This window comes from Lissotriton helveticus, chromosome 3_2 (genome assembly GCF_964261635.1).
Source record: "Lissotriton helveticus chromosome 3_2, aLisHel1.1, whole genome shotgun sequence".
Taxonomy (NCBI): Eukaryota; Metazoa; Chordata; class Amphibia; order Caudata; family Salamandridae; genus Lissotriton; species Lissotriton helveticus.
In genome coordinates this window covers 125,324,266-125,342,708 of record NC_136062.1, presented here as the reverse complement: position 1 = coordinate 125,342,708, position 18,443 = coordinate 125,324,266, and the positions used below count along the sequence as shown (strand labels likewise).

At 45.8% G+C, this 18,443-nt stretch overlaps 1 protein-coding gene across 3 annotated transcripts in view; it reads right to left on the bottom strand.

Moving 5' to 3' along the window:
* Positions 1-18,443, bottom strand: part of CGNL1 (cingulin like 1) — a 601,175-nt gene that overhangs the window by 246,829 nt on the left and 335,903 nt on the right. For all 3 annotated transcript variants that reach the window (XM_078684907.1, XM_078684910.1, XM_078684908.1), the window contains exon 12: positions 3,519-3,689. In XM_078684907.1, the coding sequence (XP_078541033.1) occupies positions 3,519-3,689 (171 nt within the window). The remainder of the gene's footprint in view (positions 1-3,518; positions 3,690-18,443) is intronic.

Below are 18,443 nucleotides of genomic sequence, written 5' to 3'. Positions count from 1 at the left end.
TCATCAAAACTGCACTGCACTGACTTCACACAGGCTGCCATGACTGCTCTATATTGGTTTGTTTATGAAAAAGCAAAGAAGCAAATGAGGTTCTGGCTTACAGGGAGATTTGTACCTGCACGGGGGGCAGTTGCTACAACTCTTGACAGATCTAGGCAGTGAACATGTGCTGCACTCTAAACAGCGCAGACTTCGTAATGCACTAAAGGTTACTGCTGCAACTGTGCTGGAGACCGATCATTGAATCTGAAGTGCAGGTATTGTAGAATAAGTATAGATAACGCTTGAATAAATGCTGTTATGTGGTATTAATTACCATTAAACTAGATAGTGACTTCATGGTTGTTTTTGTAAACTCAAAAACAGAAAACTAGCCCTTTGCAGTACTTTCCATGCATGAAAATGTGATCCCACTGCCACACACACTCTTTCTAGAGAAACTGCACTATGTATGGCAATGATTGTGCACTGGCAGATTGAGATGTGCCTGCACTAGTGCATAACCTGCAGCTCGCCACCTCTAAATTGGGTATGGGAACAAATGTTTTGGAGTGTCATGAGCCTCAAATTGTGGTATGTCTCCTGTTCTGCAAAACTCTAACAAAGGCCTTTAGTCTGTTATAGAGTGGTGGTACGAATGTGGAGCACTGGTATGAGTACACTATTAACTTCTTTAAGCTTTGGTTATTGTGGCCGTTGTTGAGAAACATCACATTTCTGGAAATCAAGCATTCCCGGAGAGAGAGGCAGGCCATTTTTAGAAAAAGAGTTACAAAAAATAATGCTGTAGTGGTTAGTCTGTGCTGGTTAAGTAAAGGGAAATAGTTAATGTATTTATTAATGTATTCTTTGGTGGATCCACTCTCCCACCTGTGCATTTTCTTCACTTCTTGAGACAGCATCTATGTTTAGATCCATCAGACAGAACATGTTCGGCTGGGTCCCATTTGGGAGGAAAGGGTGGCGTAGCTCTACAGATGTACAGAAAGCTCCAGGACCACATCCCATTAGTACCACTTCAGTGTTGCTGTAGAAAATACTTGACAAAATGGACTAGCATATATTTGGGTACTGGGGAATTGGACAGGTGTCGAGCCCCGATCCGGTGTGGAGCTTTATTTATATTGTGGTTGCCAAACTATGATGGGCAATGACAGAATTGTATGTTTTCTTCCGAATCAGGAAGGATGAAACTGATTTTGGCAGCATCCAGATGTGTGTTTGAGCTCCCAAACCATACATATGAAAAAACGCCCCATATACGAAGCTTCTTCGAACAGCGGGGTGGACAGACAAGATCACCTGCTAGAGTGACAATTAAGGTGGGGTACACACACACAAAGAATCCCCAGAAATCTTTCAGTGGGGGGATTTGCACAAGAACATTAACACAATGGAAATGAGTGGTTTGGCAATGGGGGGTTGCATTCCTAAGAACAAGAATATCTGGTGCGTTTTACTCAGATTTCACCAATCACTCAACTGTGATACAACCATAGCACCAGGAATGATTACGAGAACATTACCTGGGGAGCAGCCAGCCAGAAGACCTGATGCTTCCTGCATTCATGGCTACTGCTCTCTCCCCGTCTGAGTTCTGCAACACATCTCTCTCTCAGAACTTCCACGGATCACAATATTCAGTGACTCAAAACCTGCCACAAACTCATTCTGATGTAGACAGCCGAGAATTCCTCATGATCACACACAGCTAAAAACAAACCAAAATCCCTTGAATGCACCAACAATAACGACAGCTAAGAAAACTAAGACGGCATGGCACCAGCTTTCTCTTTTGAAGAAAGTGAAACCTTTCCTCTCAGAAACCAACTGCAGAACTATAGTCAAAGCCATGTTCTTTCTATACCGTGCTTCATGGTCTTTCCACACTACACTGGTTACACCATCCTCCATGGTGCAATTCACCTAATTGAACATGCAAAAATGTTTTCATATCACCCCAACCCTAGAGGCTCCTCCGACGACCCCACAGCCATGCATAACTGGCAGAGAAGACAAGCACCTCATGTTAGCTGCACCACACCAGAAGCCAGGACATTAAAACAGAGAACAAAAACTTCAAAAGCTGACGCCCAGCAACTCAGTTTATGCTACCTATATCTGAAAAACCTCCCAGTGACACCAAAACAGGCCCAACCCTCCAGCAATTTGGGAAAAACCTGAAACACATCTCTTAATAGTAAGAGTTACTACTACTGAGAATGGACTGCTTCCGAGCAAATTGCATATCTAGATGGTGGAACTCCCCGCCTTCATTGATGTTGCCTTCTGTAAATTATATCTAGTAGTACCTCAGTTTTCAAGGTATGTGTTCCATTCAAATTTGTTTGTGGCTTAAGCAGATACAACTGGATGAAGGCCCTTGATGTCTACCCGTAGACTGAAGTGTGTTTGTGTGTCATATAGATGTGGGAGGCAGGAGGGAAAGGTAAACATTGATAAAGGACTAGTGCTGGAAACAGCCCTGGCACCACTATGGAGGTTATATTCATCTTTGAGGAGAGGCACTTGGTGATTTTTGCTTGGTGCATATGGTAGCTTAAGAAGGATCCAGAGTATTGACTCCAGACATGGTCATGGCCTCCTTTAGGAGTTGAATTAAGATGCTCCCATTACCTACAGTGTTCAAACAGAGACCCAGAGCGGAGGAATATGAAGCAAGATGCATCCCCTGAGCCCTTGTAGTGAATAGATCCTTTCTTTACATTGTTGAAAAACGTCTTTAAAATCTGCAACAAGAGCAGAAGCCTGAATAACAGTCACCGAGTAGGCTTTGCTTCTCTAATTGGACAGAAATGGTGCAGTGCTGCAACTGTGCTGGAGACCGATCATTGAATCTGAAGTGCGGGTATTGTAGAATAAGTATAGATAACGCTTGAATAAATGCTGTTATGTGGTATTAATTACCATTAAACTAGATAGTGACTTCATGGTTGTTTTTGTAAACTCATAAAAACAGAAAACCAGCCCTTTGCAGTACTTTCCATGCATGAAAATGTGATCGCATTGCCACACACACTCTTTCTAGAGAAACTGTATAATGCATGATACGTTGGCTGCATACTATTCTTTCAACATTATAAAATATGGAATTGCTCATGATAGTTTATAAAATAGCCCAACCTTTTTAGATACATGTTGGTAGGGTTGAAAAGTTTTAGGTCCTTGAACCTCACCTTTCATAAATTGCATCCTTGGTAAATAAACACCTCTACTGTAATAACTAAAAAAGGTATTTCCCAACTCCGAACCATGCTATGAATGTAATCAAATAATCTGAGCAAATACATTTTGAGACTGTTTTGAAACCCACCTTATACCAAGTTTGAGCACAAAATATTTTCAGAAAGCGTCTCAGTTCAGGTAACATATCTCCTGATCGAGGTTACTCAACCATAGCAAAGTACATGCTTTTTCACTCCCAAATACCCTTAGTAACCCTGTTTGTAACATTTCCCAAGCCAGAAATTAAAGCTGCAGCTGAACTTCGCTCTTACCTCTTCTTGCATTTTAACAGCAGCCAGGCGAGATTTTTCTGCCTCTAGGCTTTTCTCTTTAAGTTGCCTTTGCACTTCAGCAACTTCTCGGCGAGTTTTCTCCTTGTATTCATCAAAATGTTTCTGGAGCTCCATAGTGGATGTTCGGGAAAAATCCACAATTTCAGCAATCTAATGTTAAAAAAAGAGTTTATTTGGAAAATTACAGAGAGGATTGCACGACACAGAAAGGATCAAAAACAATCATCCCTCAGTTCAATTGGCAGTTTTAAGAAGGGCATCTACAATATTTTGTGTGCACAAACATATTTAGTACATTTCATATGGAATCCTTTGGGATAACTTGGTAACAAAGCTTATAATTCTTGTCAATAAATTCCCATGGTATGTACTCCTTTATAAACCAAAGAATAACGACTGCGGGTTTACAAGACATAACTTGGGCTATTTCATTGAAAGTCTTTACTGGACTTTTAGAAGTCAGAATTGTAGGTATTAGAATAGAATGTCATTATAAATTCAGAGAGATGGACGGTAGGATTACAAATACTGTAGAATGAGCACCAGCTAAAACAACCCCCGTGTATTCAATGGGGTGCGTCTAGTTTCAGGGAGGGCAAACTACTTTAGTTATTGGGGAACAGGCTGCTTTGTTTTGGAACAGACCTGAGCTAAGACTGATCTTGGAACACACTGACAACAACTATCCCACCTCTCCACCCCACAGGCCCCTACTTGGGGGTTGGCAGAGCTTTTATGGTGTGACTGGTTGGATGGAAAGCCATAAAGAAAACGGCCATTTAAAAATAACCCAAAAAAAACAAATTGAAAGTTCCCAAAATATGGCATTTCCCTTCAGGGACGAAAGGCAGAGCAGAGTGGACAGCTGGTTGCACTGAGGCCCAAAGAGAGTCCTTAAAGCGCTCAAGCGTCGAGTCTGCTTTGTCGCCAAAAAGGTGAGAGCCTTTATAGTCCACATCTGGTGGCTAATTTAGCTGTGTCTCTCCCCTCCAAAACTGCCTGGGAGAGAACGGCCTGGGCCTCTTCTGGGCACCGAGGCAGCTCCTGCGCAACCATATCCCAGACAGTACGGGAGTAGCCGCCCTAGAGGCAACTGGTATTCTCCAACCGCAGTGGCAAGCGGGAGGACATCCTCTTGCCAAGATGGTCCAGCTGCTAGGATTCCCTATCTGGGGGTGCAGAAGGGAATGCGTCCTTGGAAGAGGCTTGGACCACCAAGCTCTTAGGGGAATGGTGTTGGGTCAGGAAAACTGGGTAACCTGGAGCAGGGCGGTGGTAGTGAGTAATTGTCCGTTCTACAGGAGCCCCTATGCTGGGCTTGGACCAACTGGCCAGAAGGACGTCAGTAAGGAGTCACTAAGGCCTTTATTAAAGGGGAGGAGAGGCTACTGAAGGGAGCGGCCCAGGACCTCGGCCGGCCTTCTCACCACCACAGCATATGAAACTCCTTCCTCCATAGCCACTGTAGGGGGAGAAAACAAGTCAGTGTCTGGGGAGGTGTCCAGACCACTGGCCTCACCCAGGTCTGTCCGCCAGTCCGGATCTTCTAGCTGGTCACTTAATGGGGCCAGCAGCCACTCACAGTCCTCCTCATAATACTCTGGTTGATAGGGAACACCAGGGATTAACAGGGTAACAAAAGTATCCTCCGGCTTTGGTACTGGGTCGGCCCACTTCGGGCATGAGGATGGGCATGGCGCTGGCCTGGGGCACAGCTAGCGCCAGGAGCATCGTTGTCGGGACCAGCGCCGGGGAAGGTTGGGTGAGATCGAACGGCGTTGATCCAGATTTAGGCCTGGATCCACGGGCCCTCTCAGGAGCCAGGGCCAGAGCCGCCGAAGGCCTAGAGCCCCTGACTGAATCCGCGGGGCCCGAAAGTGCGCCGGTGGAGTCAGGCTGCCCACAAATAAGGTGCAAGGCCTCATAAAATTGCCAAAGCTGGGCAGCAGATGCTCCGGCTCCCAAAAAGGGAGAGAGGCGCTGAGTCCTATCTGATTTAAGACACCAGAGAACGAGCCTTTGAGCGATGATGCTCAGGCTTCCGCATCACGTAAGCCGACCGATGGGGAGAAGTCAAAGATGCTTGTGCTTCTTCACCTTCTTCTTGTGCTGCAACTTACCCAAACACCTCCCGATGACTTGGAGTGCGCGTAGCTCCTGCAAACACTTCGGATTCATGGCCTGGCACTCAGAGCGCAACTTCGGGTTGTGGTCGCGCTCCAAACACCACAGGCAGACAAGGCGCAGGAACTACAGGGTATGAAGCCGGTCTGATGTTGGGACATCCCTTGTGCATGAGGAGTTCGAGACTTGGAAAAGGCATTGACAAAAAGTCACAAAAAGCTAGCTAAAAATGGCTAAGGGGTAGCTCTCGCCCCGATCTGCGCTTGGGCTGGTGCAGAAAAATAAAGAACTCACGTCACTGCGCAGTCGCGGCGTCTATGTAGGTGCTGCAATGTCATCCCAGCGACCATGACGCCAACGTGAAGTCGACTGAGGCCACCTAACGTCTCACAAGGGTATTGCTGAAGAAAAATCTCTGATGCCTGGGGAAATTCTAAGCTAAGGAATCTACAACTAACTGTCTCTATCAGATGGAGTCTGGCCATTAAAAAGGTCTAATCTCTTTTGTGCTCCCACATACACTTACACTGGTAGAAATGTTCATGGAGCTAACTCACCATATTAATGTCATATGTTCAGTGACTGCCAGGTGTATATTGGGTCTGTACTTCGATCTATATTCTTGATCAGAGATTTCATGTAGGTGGTTTATTTGACACTGTGACCTAAAATCTCAGTTAAAATGTTTTTAAAATGCAGGCAGAAATGCCCCCAAATGTATTTGACACTATATACCCATGTCCGTCTGTTTCCTTGGAGTACAGCTTCAAGGTCAAAGGAAAACAAGACAAATCCTATGTTCCCAAATTCAGCTCAGAATCAGTGGTGTAATGCAAAATGATGGGTCCCTCTTCAGAATGTGAAGAGAGGCCCTTTACTTTTCTGTATCTCACAGATGTTCATTGGTTTTGGGATACACCCCCCCTCCCTTCATCGTGTTACTCCCCTGCCCAGAATCTATCTGCAATGGGAGGCCATGCTGCTAGTGCCTCGTCTGCCCTCAAGAACACTTTGTTGGAAATGTATCGTTATGCTATATAGTTCCCTTAAACCTGATTTTTCTATCACACTTCCCTCACTGATAACAAATACCAGAATGTGGCACCCAAATACCTTTGGGTGTGTGGATACCCAAAATGCATAGGTGCATTGAGATTCTGCCCTCCAAGTGCTTCATCATTATGGATCCTGAATATTCTGGGGGGGGGGGGGGGAGAGAAAGAGAAAGAGAAAGAGAAAGAGAAAGAGAAAGAGAAAGAGAAAGAGAAAGAGAAAGAGAGAGAGGAGAGAGAGGAGAGAGAGGAGAGAGAGGAGAGAGAGGAGAGAGAGGAGAGAGAGGAGAGAGAGGAGAGAGAGAGAGAGAGAGAGAGAGAGAGAGAGAGAGAGAGAGAGAGAGAGGAGAGAGAGAGAGAGATCAGTCTTTTTGCATTCTCTCTTTGGTCGCTGGTCTCTGGCGTCCGTTGGTCGCTCCGCCAGTGTTGCATCCCCTGTCTGCTCTTGCTTTGGCCCGTCTTCTTCTTTGGTTCTCAATTCTTTGAAGTGAGAGCTGTTCCGTGTGACATGGTGCTGACCTGCTGACGCGGTGATCATGGGTCCAGTTATTTTTGTCACCTTTAGCGGGTCTTTGGAGAAATCGCGGTCTGACTTCCTTGTTTGCCGCTGTCTCACGAGCACAATGTCTCCTTCCTCTATTTTGCCTGTGGCCGCGTGCCTTCTTTGATCGGCATATCTCTTCATCTTCTCTTTCTGTTTCTGGTCTCTTCTGGCAATGTCTTTATGTTCTGCCTTCTCTCTTTCTTTGATTTGTGGCAATCTTGTTCTGCTTGCTCGCCCTAACACCAGCTCGGCGGGACACCTTCCCGTGGAGCTGTGTGGGGTATTTCGATAGTCTCTTAGTACTTGACATAGGGCCTGGCCAATCGATATCTGTGTCAGTTTTGCCTTTTGTACTGTCTTTTTGATGGTCCCCATGAACCGCTCTGCCATCCCGTTTGTTTGCGGCCACAGTGGTGTTATTCGTCGGTGATATATTCCCAGGTATGCCATAAATTTCTTGAACTCTTCCCCTGAGAATGGTGGACCATTGTCTGTTTTAAGTGTTTGGGGTGAGCCCCATGCTGCCAGAACATCGTCTAGCACTGGTAGTGTCGCGCTCGCTGAGGTTGATGATACGGGTCTCACTATGGAGAACCTTGAATACTCATCTATGATCACCAGCAAGTAGCTTCCTGTCTCCAGGGGGCCGTAGAAATCTGCTGCTAGCTCCGTCCACACTGCTGTCGGTAGCGGGGACATTTGCAGTGGTTCTGGTTTGGACGTTGGCCCCGTTATTTGGCAGACATGACAGTGTGTCACTGTCTCCTCCACCATGCTGTCTAGTCCTGGGAACCATACTTTTTCCCTCAGCATCTTTTTTGTTGCTACCATGCCCCGGTGTGATTCGTGTGCTAGCTCCACCGTTCTTCTCAGGGTCCTGGGCATTACGATCCTTGTGCCTCTCATTATTATCCCTTTTTCACTTTCAGATAATTCTTCGTTGATTCTTTTGAAGGCCAGCAGCTCCTCTTTGTCTACTCCTCTTTCTACGCTGGTGTTGGCGTTTACGTGTCTCCAGCGTTGTGTTTTGGTGATCTTCATGATCTCCTGCATGGTATCGTCTTTTTTTGTTTCGTGTTCTAGTTCTTCTAGTGTTATTTTTTGCGGGCGTGCTTAGCTTCAGGGCGAAATTTAGGTATTCTTCCGCCATTGTCGTTGATTCTGACTTCTTTGGTAAGGGGTGTCGTGACACATAGTCAGCTGGATTTTGTTCCTTTCCGGGTTTATGGATTATCTTGAAGTTGTAATCCATTAGCCTGATCCCCCATCTTCCTATCCTTGGCGGTATTTTTGCATTCGGGTACCGTATATCGTTATTAGCGCCTGGTGATCTGTTATGATTGTGAAGGGCTTCCCGTAGATGAACATGTGGTAGTGTTCGCAGGCCCACACCACTGCCAAACTCTCCTTCTCGGGCTGGGAATATCCCTTCTCAATGTCTGACAGGCTCTTGCTCCCATAGGCCACTATGTTTCTTGGGGAGTCTTTTCCTGGTTGATGCTGTGCCAAGATTGCCCCTAGTCCGACTGGACTCGCATCCACAGTTAGTTCTGTGCACAGTTTGGGGTCAAAGTATGCTAGGTGCTCTACCGCCGTCACAGCTTTCCTTATTTCTTCGAACCCTTTGTCAATCTCTTTTGTCCACACGAAGCTCTGTCCTTGCTTTGTCAGCTCTCGTAGTGGGGCGCTTACGGTGGCAAAGTCTTTGATGTAGCGTGCGCAGTAGCTTGCTAGCCCTAGGAATGACCTTACTTACACCACATCGGTGGGTTTCCTCGCCTTTTCTAAGGTCTCCACCTTGCTGTGATCCGGCCTCATTCCTCTTTTGGAAAAGATGTGGCCGAAGAATACGAGATCGCTTCGCCCCAGTTCGCATTTGTCTTCGTTGAGTGTCAGACCCTCATTCTCTAGCTGCGAGCACACTTCTCTGAGTGCTTGGTCGTGCTCCTCGTCTGACTTTCCGAACACCAGGATATCGTCGCTGTAGTTTAGGCTGTTCTTGACCGGTCTTATTATTTGTCGTATTGTCTCTTGAAAAATTTCTGCTGCTGATGAGATCCCGAAGCTCAGACGCTTGTACCTGAACAGGCCTAGATGAGTGGAGAGCGTCATGATGTATCGCGACTGAGGGTCTAGTTCCAGTTGGTGGTACCCTTTGCATAGATCTAGTTTCGAGAATCTTCTTGTGCCTGTGAGACAGCTAATCATGTCGTCCAAATGTGGTCCAGGATGACGCTCTCGCTCGATTGCTTTATTTGGGATCCTCATGTCCACACAGATTCTTATCTTTGATTTGTCTTTCTTTGGGACAGCTACTATTGGCGATTCCCATGGTGTCGGACCATCGGCGGGCTCGATTATGTCCTGTTTTAGCAGCTCTTCCAGTTCTTCGGCCACTTGTGGCTGCAGGTGTATGGGCACTCTCCGGTGGTGTTGTGCAACTGGCCTGATCGTCTCATCAATGTGCAGTGTTATCTGCCGTCCCTTTAGTTTTCCTAGTCCTTTTAGCAGTTTGGGGTATTCTTTCAGAATGTTTTCCCTGCCCGACATGTTGTATGTCATCTCCATCAGTCCCATTACTTGGGCCGTGACTTACTCAAGAGGCATGGCGCAGGAATGTCCCCTTTTAGTACATGTATTTCTTCTCTCAGACTTTGATCCTTGTATTGTAGTTCTTCTTTGAACTTTCCCAAGTTGATTACTGGTGTCTTCGCCCCCCACGTGAATACTTGTACTCTCGATGGCTTCAGGGTTGGTTGCACCTTCATTCTTTTGTATTCGGAGACGCACATGATGTTGCACGTCGCTCCGCTGTCCAGGACGAACTTCGTTTCGTGTGGCCCTACATTTATTTTTACCGACTCAGTCTTTTTTATTTTCTTTTTGTCCACCAGACATTCTCTCTTCGCTTTCTTCTTCTGATTCTGTGGTGACATTTGTCATGAGGTACAGCCGTTCCGTTCTATCTTCCTCACTTTCTTCCCCTGACTCTGCAGACGAACTTCTCACTCCTGCTTCCACATGCCTGATGTGTCTACTAGTTGGCATCCGTGCTCTTCCAGGTCTCACCCGGTCATTTTTAAATTGTGTCCCTTGGCACACGCTGGCGTAGTGATTTCGTCCGTTGCATTTGCGGCATGTCTGGCCGAAAGCTGGGCACTGCCCTCTGTGTGGAAACTCCAGTCCACATCTGTAGCATGTTCCCTCTGGTTGCTTCTTCCCTGCCTGGTCTCCTCTGTCTTTCCTCCAATTCCCTGGCCGATTGTTGGTGGTCATTCGTTGTATCTGTTCTCCTCCTCTTGTCTTACCTCTTTCCATCTCTTTTGCGTGTGCAGTCGCTCTTGCTTCTGCCCTTCCTAGTGCAAGGATGTTTTCTAGGGAGATTGGTTCTTTTAGTACCCTTGCTCTAAATTGTGTGTCGCGGCATCCTTCAATAATGCGCAGTCTTATTGCCTGCTCATTGTCGAACTTGTCGAATTCGCAGTGGGTGACCAGTTTCCGCAACCTCGTTGCGAATTCATCCAGGGACTCCTCCGCCTGTTGGAACGCGATCATGAAACTATACCTCTCAAAATCCACATTGCTTTGTGGGTCAAATTTGGCCGTTAGACACGTCTTTAGCTTTTCATGTGTGTCAATGTCACCTTTTGGCAGGGTCACTAGCAAATCTTCGATTTCATCTCCAACTAAATTTATGAATAGTCCTCGCTTCTTGGCCGCTGTCACATCAGTGGCATCAATGTCGTTTTCAAAACATCTTACCCATTTCTCCCATCTGATCCCAGTCTGTGGTTCAGATAGGCTAAATGGTAGTGGCCTCCTATATTGAGCACTTGGTTTTGGGTCTGCCATTTGCACTCACTCCTTTGTTCTTTTGTCTTGTCTCTTTTCTTTGTGGGTGGTGCTCTTTATATTGTTTCCTCTCTATATTGTTTCTTCTTTCCTTCTCTCTATATATTGTTCTTTATTTGCTCTTATATTCTTTATTTTCATTGAAACAGTCTTTCTATCCACTTTCCTTTTGTTTGCCAGTGCTATTTTTCACTTTTATGGCCAATTCCTTCGTCTTCGCGCTTTGCCTGGCCTCAAAATGGCCGCAGCGCTCGTTCTTGGTTCCTATTGGCTTGTACAGCCTGACTCTAAGATGGCCGCCGTCTTCTCGCGGGACTTCTGCAAATCGCAATGCAGCCTGACTTCAAGATGGCCGCGCTGATTATTCGTTTCTATTGGTCATCGCGCCTGGCCTCAATATGGCCGCCGAGACTCTCGCGAGAGCTCGCGCTGGTTTTTTGATTCTTCGACGCTCGCGCTCTTTGGCTGGCGCTTACCGGATTTGTTGCTTCTTCGTCCTCGGCGGTTGGGGTGGGCTCCCACGTCGCTGCTGATTTCTCGATGGCGCTTCACTCTTCCCTCTTCCTCTTGACCACGACGCGATCCAGGGTGGGCTCCTGGTTTTCAAATCACGATTCCGGCACACTGCATCCGGATCCCGCACTCGTCGCCAGATGTCGTGTTCCCTGGCCCACAGAACACACGCCAGACGTCGTGGTGTTACCAGGTAATCTTTATTATATTCTTATCATGGTCAGTCATGCAACGCCCTTTGTCTTGCGACCTCTCGCCCTCAGGTCCGGTCGCCTCTGTCCCCTGATCCCTCCCCTCACCGGATGTGGTGTCCGGTGTCCCCTGTCCCTGACCCTCGCCTTGCAGGGTCCTAGTGCCACCTGGGCACGACAAGGGTGACTTCATAAATTACTTTGTCACCCGACAGTCAACGCCTGCCAAATTATGAGAGGTCAGTCAACCCAGCTACATTTCTCACAATTGCAGAAACTACTGTTAAGGCAGTTTCTGTCAATGCATTGTAAGTTTGACGGATGGCTCCGTCAACATGATGGAGCAGCACAGCAAATTCACATTTTGTTTTATTGCAGTTTTCCTTTCCCTTTACTGCCCGGTTTTACACTGTGACCACCTTTGGTAGGTGTTATGACAAAAACACTATCTCAATAAACGCGTTGCATTTAACAGACATTTCAAAGCATAAGTATTCCTTAGCTCAAAAGGTGCTTTCAGAATTTGGAAATCAAAAGCGTTTTTGCATAATAGAAACCTGGTCTCAACGATCCTGGCACAGCAATTTAACGAACAACATTAATAACCGAGGCCATCACTGCAGAACAGTTTGAGGTGACCATTTAATGAAGTTCTAAAAACCAGCTATACATGAACCTTAGCTGAGGGCATATTCAGGCCTCCTTCACAATACTTATATTTATTCTCCCTAGCACTTCCTGGAGAGTGAGATTTTAAAGGAGTGTCTTGTCAATGCCAAATGAGTCGGCCAGGAGGCTCTCATCACTGAATGATTAGATTCCCAAACATCCATCTCAATTTAAGAAAAAAATAAAAGGCACTAATTGATCCTTTGACAGCAGTTCACTGGATGCTCTAAAAAGTTGACTAGAGCAAGAGCAATTAACAGCAGCCTAGTCTTTAGTGGGACTGACTACTGTCACACCCTCGTACTCTGTAGACAACTCCACTCACTCATCCTTGTGCCCAAGGCCAATAACTTCATGACAAGAAACCTACATAATCTTCCCACGCATACCACCAACTGCACCTTCTCACACCAAGTTGGGTGGCTGGATACGAAATGCAACACCCTTCACAAACAGTATCATTCCAAGATTTAACTTCATCTATGTCATGACACCTAAACATGTTTCACAAACACTCATCAAATACACCTGCCTGGTGCTCCGCTTGTGACTGGCCATTGGCAATCTTCTTACACCTAAACCAGCCAGTGCATCCTTCGGATTTTGAGCCTTATACTTCAGCCTAATTGTCCCCTTAGACTGGAAATCCATACCTACCAACCTGCTAGCTTACACCTTTCTCCCTATTATTCAACACAGCTATAAACGTGAATCACCCAATAGTTTGAACATCCTAGTAACTGCAATTGTACTAACTGTTCTTTTACCACTCTCCATATACCCTCACTTTCCGGTCAGCGAAGGAATATGTGGTTTATAATTATGAACATTTTAAAATACTCTGTTCATATATTAGGGTCCTCCAATTCCTAATTTTCTCTTTCAAACCTCGAATTGCAAACCATATGATTATACCCCTTTGGACAGGGCATGTCCTTTGTGTGTTGTGCAGAATGTGACAAAAAGTTGTAGAGTTTTGAGATAGAACTTTGTTCTATCGTGGAACAGGTGTGGTGCAGCGGCCAGCGTGCCCGACTCCGGACCATAGGGTTCACGGTTAGATCCCCGGCTGCGGCGGCAGGATAGCCCAGCACCATGTGCAATAGCTTGCTTAATCTTCCCGAAGGCCCCCAGCGCCGGGACACCTCTCTGGAGGTAGCAGTGCGCTTTACAAATTCTGGCATATTAATATTAATCTGTGTGATACAGTAGGACACACTTGACATAGTGGGTCAACATGCCTGTTTGAGGATAGATAGATTCGAGAGGCATTTTAAGGCAACTGAATTCTAGGACCTCAAGAGCCAAATCGCTAGACTGAGTTGCTTGGTATTCCAATGCCTAGTGGCACCTTGAGTCTGCGCGAGAAGTTCTGGTCTGTTGAGAACTTTTTTGTGGGGAACCGCCGAGAAGTCTAAAAGAATCATGAACCGGGGTTGTCTGGCCCACATGGGAGCCACTAAGGTGAGGTGAGCTTGAAAGAGGTCTGCCGAAGTTTCCCAACCACATAGGAAAGGGAGAGGTGGAAAAGTGTAGGCAAACATCCCTGACCAGTTCATCCACAGGAGAAGAGTGTTACCATATTGGCCAGTTGCAAAGAGGTCAACTCAGAACCCCGCCTCCCGCTTCCAATGACAGAAGTACAGGAGAAGGACTTGAAAATGTAGTTACCACTCATGGACTTGTTGTCGCACGCTGCTTAGCAGGCCTGCAAAATCATTGTCAACTCCCAGAAGGTATTGCCCTAAGAAATATCCATGGAACAGGGCTCTGTTACAATATAAATGGTACTCTGGAACAGAGCCACGCAACTGCGTTTAGTGAATTCTGGTAAGCTCAAATTCAGCATATCTCTATGTAAATACTGTTATTCAAATCTATTTGTATTTCATGAGTGAGGGTTTAAATGATCCTCTTGTCAGACTTATTATTTGGTTACTATTTACCCAAGCTCTCAAGGGGTTATTGGGTTCCTCTTGTTTACAACAAGACCATGGCCTGCAAGCAGCGGTGGACTGGAGACCTGTTGATGGGTCTGTGGGGTCGTAGCAGGGGCCATGCGAGGAGTCTGCATGGTGTCATTGGGCAACTACAGTGTGAGGCGCTGTACTCGCAGTTGAAGGCTGCTGCTGCTCTCCTGGATCCTGCTGCTCCTGTGTTTTAGGCTCAAACTGGGAGCTGGCTTCGGGACTGAATTGCAGAGGCTGTGTGCCAGACGTTCCGGCCTTTTACTCCTCCTCGACGATCCATAATCCAAAAATGTCGATGGTATCTTCTTATTTGGTGCTCCATTCCGCATCAAGTAAATTTCCCATCACGCCATTACTCCTTGGTCTTCTTGGAATGGAAGGTGTAGCAAGCCAGAAACGCTGCATTGTAGTGTTTTGCAGAGAGACAGAGGTTGCAGACCTAGTGATGGTCGGTCCAAGGTCACCTATAGTGGCAGGGGGGCACTCGAGGGAGGACTCTGCTTGGCAGTTCAAGCTGCACTGTTATCATGAGGAGCAGGGTCAAGACTGATTTGCATATGGATGGGTTCAATCTGCAGTGCCATAGTGAGCAAAAGAACGATGGATTTAACCCATATCTCTTAACTAGGTGTGAATGTTTGATTTATTCAGCATTCTGTCCATCATTTGTTGCCACAGCATTCAAGGCTCAAACAGTGTCCAGCACCCCGAGTAGTGTCGAGAGAATCACAGTCATGGTCTGGCACACACAAAGACCAGGAGAAACCAAAACACTGGAAATATTTTCTGTGCCAAAGGGAGAGATATACTGAAATAGTCTGACGACGAACACCGAGAAGCATCAACTAGAAGCCTGAACTGTAACACGTCTGAACCAGATGATGGCAAAAAAAAGGATCTAACAATGGAGCCAGTGCTCATGCTCATTACAGGTTATAGCAGGAGTAACTATAGCTAGTGACTCGAAAGACTTCTTTGAAGAAAAACAAGTTGTACACGTCTGAGCCTAAAACTAGATTGATGGTGTATGCAGAGCATTGTATATCTACAAGTACACATGCCATGAACCTGGCAATTAACACTTGTTACAAATACTTGCCATAGAACTACCTTCGATTTCTGCACCTAATACACATAATCCAATATCCAAAAATATGGTGTGTGGTTTGTAGAAAGCCTTGATCTCATATTTGACTAATCGCACTTAAAAAATAAAAGGTGATTTCTAGATTTAGTATGCCAACATAATAGGAATTTGGCACATACCAAAAAATCATATTGACTGATTAAGCTGCAGGCTGAGTGCCGTTATTAAGTTATGAACTGCAAGGCACCCTGCAATATTCTCAATATGTACACTTGGGCATATTTTATTCATTATAATGTATAACTGATTGCAAATGGTATAAATAAAACACCCAACCTCCCTAGCTGCGCACGAATGCCGAATGAATTCCCTTCCATGATCTTAAAATGTACAGTGCCTCATTTTTCAACAACATGCACAAGTAGAAAGGGAGCGCAGATGATGCTGAGCGGTTTAGCATCAGAGGTCCCTTCACAAAAAAAACCTCTCATTGCTAGCATATTTTTGTTGAGGAATTCAATATTATCTTTTGTAAAGCACTCAGAAGAAGAAACGAAAGCTAAGAATTGAGGTAGAGGAAAGTGCAGATGCCTTTCATCTGACCTCCAGTGTTAAAGAGAAGGCAGGGGGCCGAGGGAGCCGAGCATCAGCTGAATGTTAGGCCTGCAGCAGGAGAACATTAGAGGGGACCAGTGAAGACTCTCTCTTTTCCATCAGGTGTGACATCTGAGCTAGCTCTCTTTAAGCGGAGGAGTGACTGGCTTTTGGGGGGGGGGGAAGATCACCCTCGATGTGTTACACCATGGCCGCAGGAAAAGAAGGGTTTCATCTGGATTGGGGAGAGCCGCAAGGTTGTACCGTCATCCTAAAGTTGTTCCACTGAAACATTTGCTGTTCAGTTCACAATATGCCACTGACTGAGCACACAGCAGATACTTGCTAAGTAATGCGTGAGAAGAAATCTTTTATCTAGGACTCGCTCGTGAGCTTCAGCTGAACCAAGGACACGGGCAGCAACTCACGATAGCAGGGTCTAGACAAGGGAGCTATTCAAATAACGGCAACAACATTATGATAACTTATTGATAACGCAGTAAGTGCCCCAGACTTTGATGCGGCCTAAAGGAATTCCCCACTCTTTTCATGGCACCGCTGCAGGTGCCTGGAGCTGGGCGCAGGCTTCTATCACACTCAAGTTACAACACCGTCTCCCTGCGCACGTCATCGCACAGCTAAATACATCAGGACATGCAAAGGTTCTACTTAAAAGAATGGTGTAGATCCTCCAATGCTAGAGTTGTTGAAGTACAAAAACCACCATGATTTTCCCGTTGCCTTTTTCTCACTGTTACTTATTGGATGTTACTTATTTATTGTTTTGATCATTTTATGTATTTTTTACCATTCTTTCAATATTGATATGCCTACGTTGCTTTTTCTCTGTATATAATTTTGATTGCGTTCTTTTTTCTTATATACTTTGTAATATTCTATCGTATTTTATTATTGTATAACCTAATGCCTTATTATTTTACCTGTTTTGTCTCTTGTTTCTTAATAAACTCAAACTTTAAAAAAAAAGAATGGTGAAGAGAGAGAGAGAGAGAGATGTCCAATGAAGGAGTATGGTGAAATAATACTAGGTCACAATGACCAACTAGAGTCTGACGTGAGCACTCCTGCGTTTTACTCCTAATTTTTAGAGTTCTCTCCCCATGAATATCCAGGATATACTTTACAATGTCGGTGTCCCCATGGGTGAGCCAGGTAGACCTTGGCAATAGGCATACACATGCACTGTGAACCGGTATGTTCATACAGGGATGACTGAGCACACCTACTGCAAAGAAACACAGGGCCAGCCCCAAGCATGTTAAGAGGGGTAGGAATCAAACATGGTCCAAAAAATTGGAGTGGAAGAAGCAGGATTACACTCATATATTGTTCAATGGCAGATATTTTCTTTCTTATTTCATCAATAAATGTTTATCCAGCTCTCCTCGCACAAGGCTAGGCTGTTACGTCCAGTGTTTATTAAAATGGACTTTCGCTTTAATAGGCGTATAAATAATGTAGGACATTGATAGCATTTCAGTTAGTCCTAGTGAAAGTGTAACTGAGGCTAGTAAATATTTTACTAAGTAATTGTGGTCTGCCAGTCATGCGCTAGTCAACTGTACAGTATTCTGCTGGGAACCTAAACGCTTTCTTTGATTGTGGAAATATCTGCATCCTTCAGTGAAGACGTGTCTAGGGCTCATCCAGGGTCGAGGCGAAGACCAATCGTACCTTAGAATACCATGAGTGGCCAACTCTGCAGGCAGCACACGTCACGACATATAGCAAGGTGAATGGAGGAACCCTGCCAGAAAGTGAGAAGGATTCATGCTTCGGAAGACAGAAAACAAACTACCTGCCGACAACGGGCTCTGTAGCATAAGACACAGTCATGTACTCTGCTATGCATAAGGCTCCAGGGCCCGGCAGAAATGAAGCCTCCTGTGAGGTCATGACGAGAAGTTTGGGGCTGGTGCTGAGGAGAAGCAGAATGCTTTGATAATAAGTGGAAAGTGAGGAGTGACCGAATGAAGCAGAACACACATGGCAGGTCCAAGAGGTGCAAACAAGAAGGGAGTACATGCTGCCCGGGGCGCTAGGCCGTCCAGGGATCCCGAAGATGCCTTTATACAGGAAGACTCTGGGTTAACCTGAAAGAGGTCAAACTTCCCAAAACGATAACCTGGCTTTGGTCACCTAAACTCCGTCCCTCAGATTTAGAGCTGGAGAACGAGAGGAGGGGCCTGTGGTAACTAGCGCCCCGGCGAGCACACCCCTTTTCTGTGATAGAACAGAAGATGCTCGGTGGGACAGAGATACTGAAGAATGACTGGACTGCATGGGA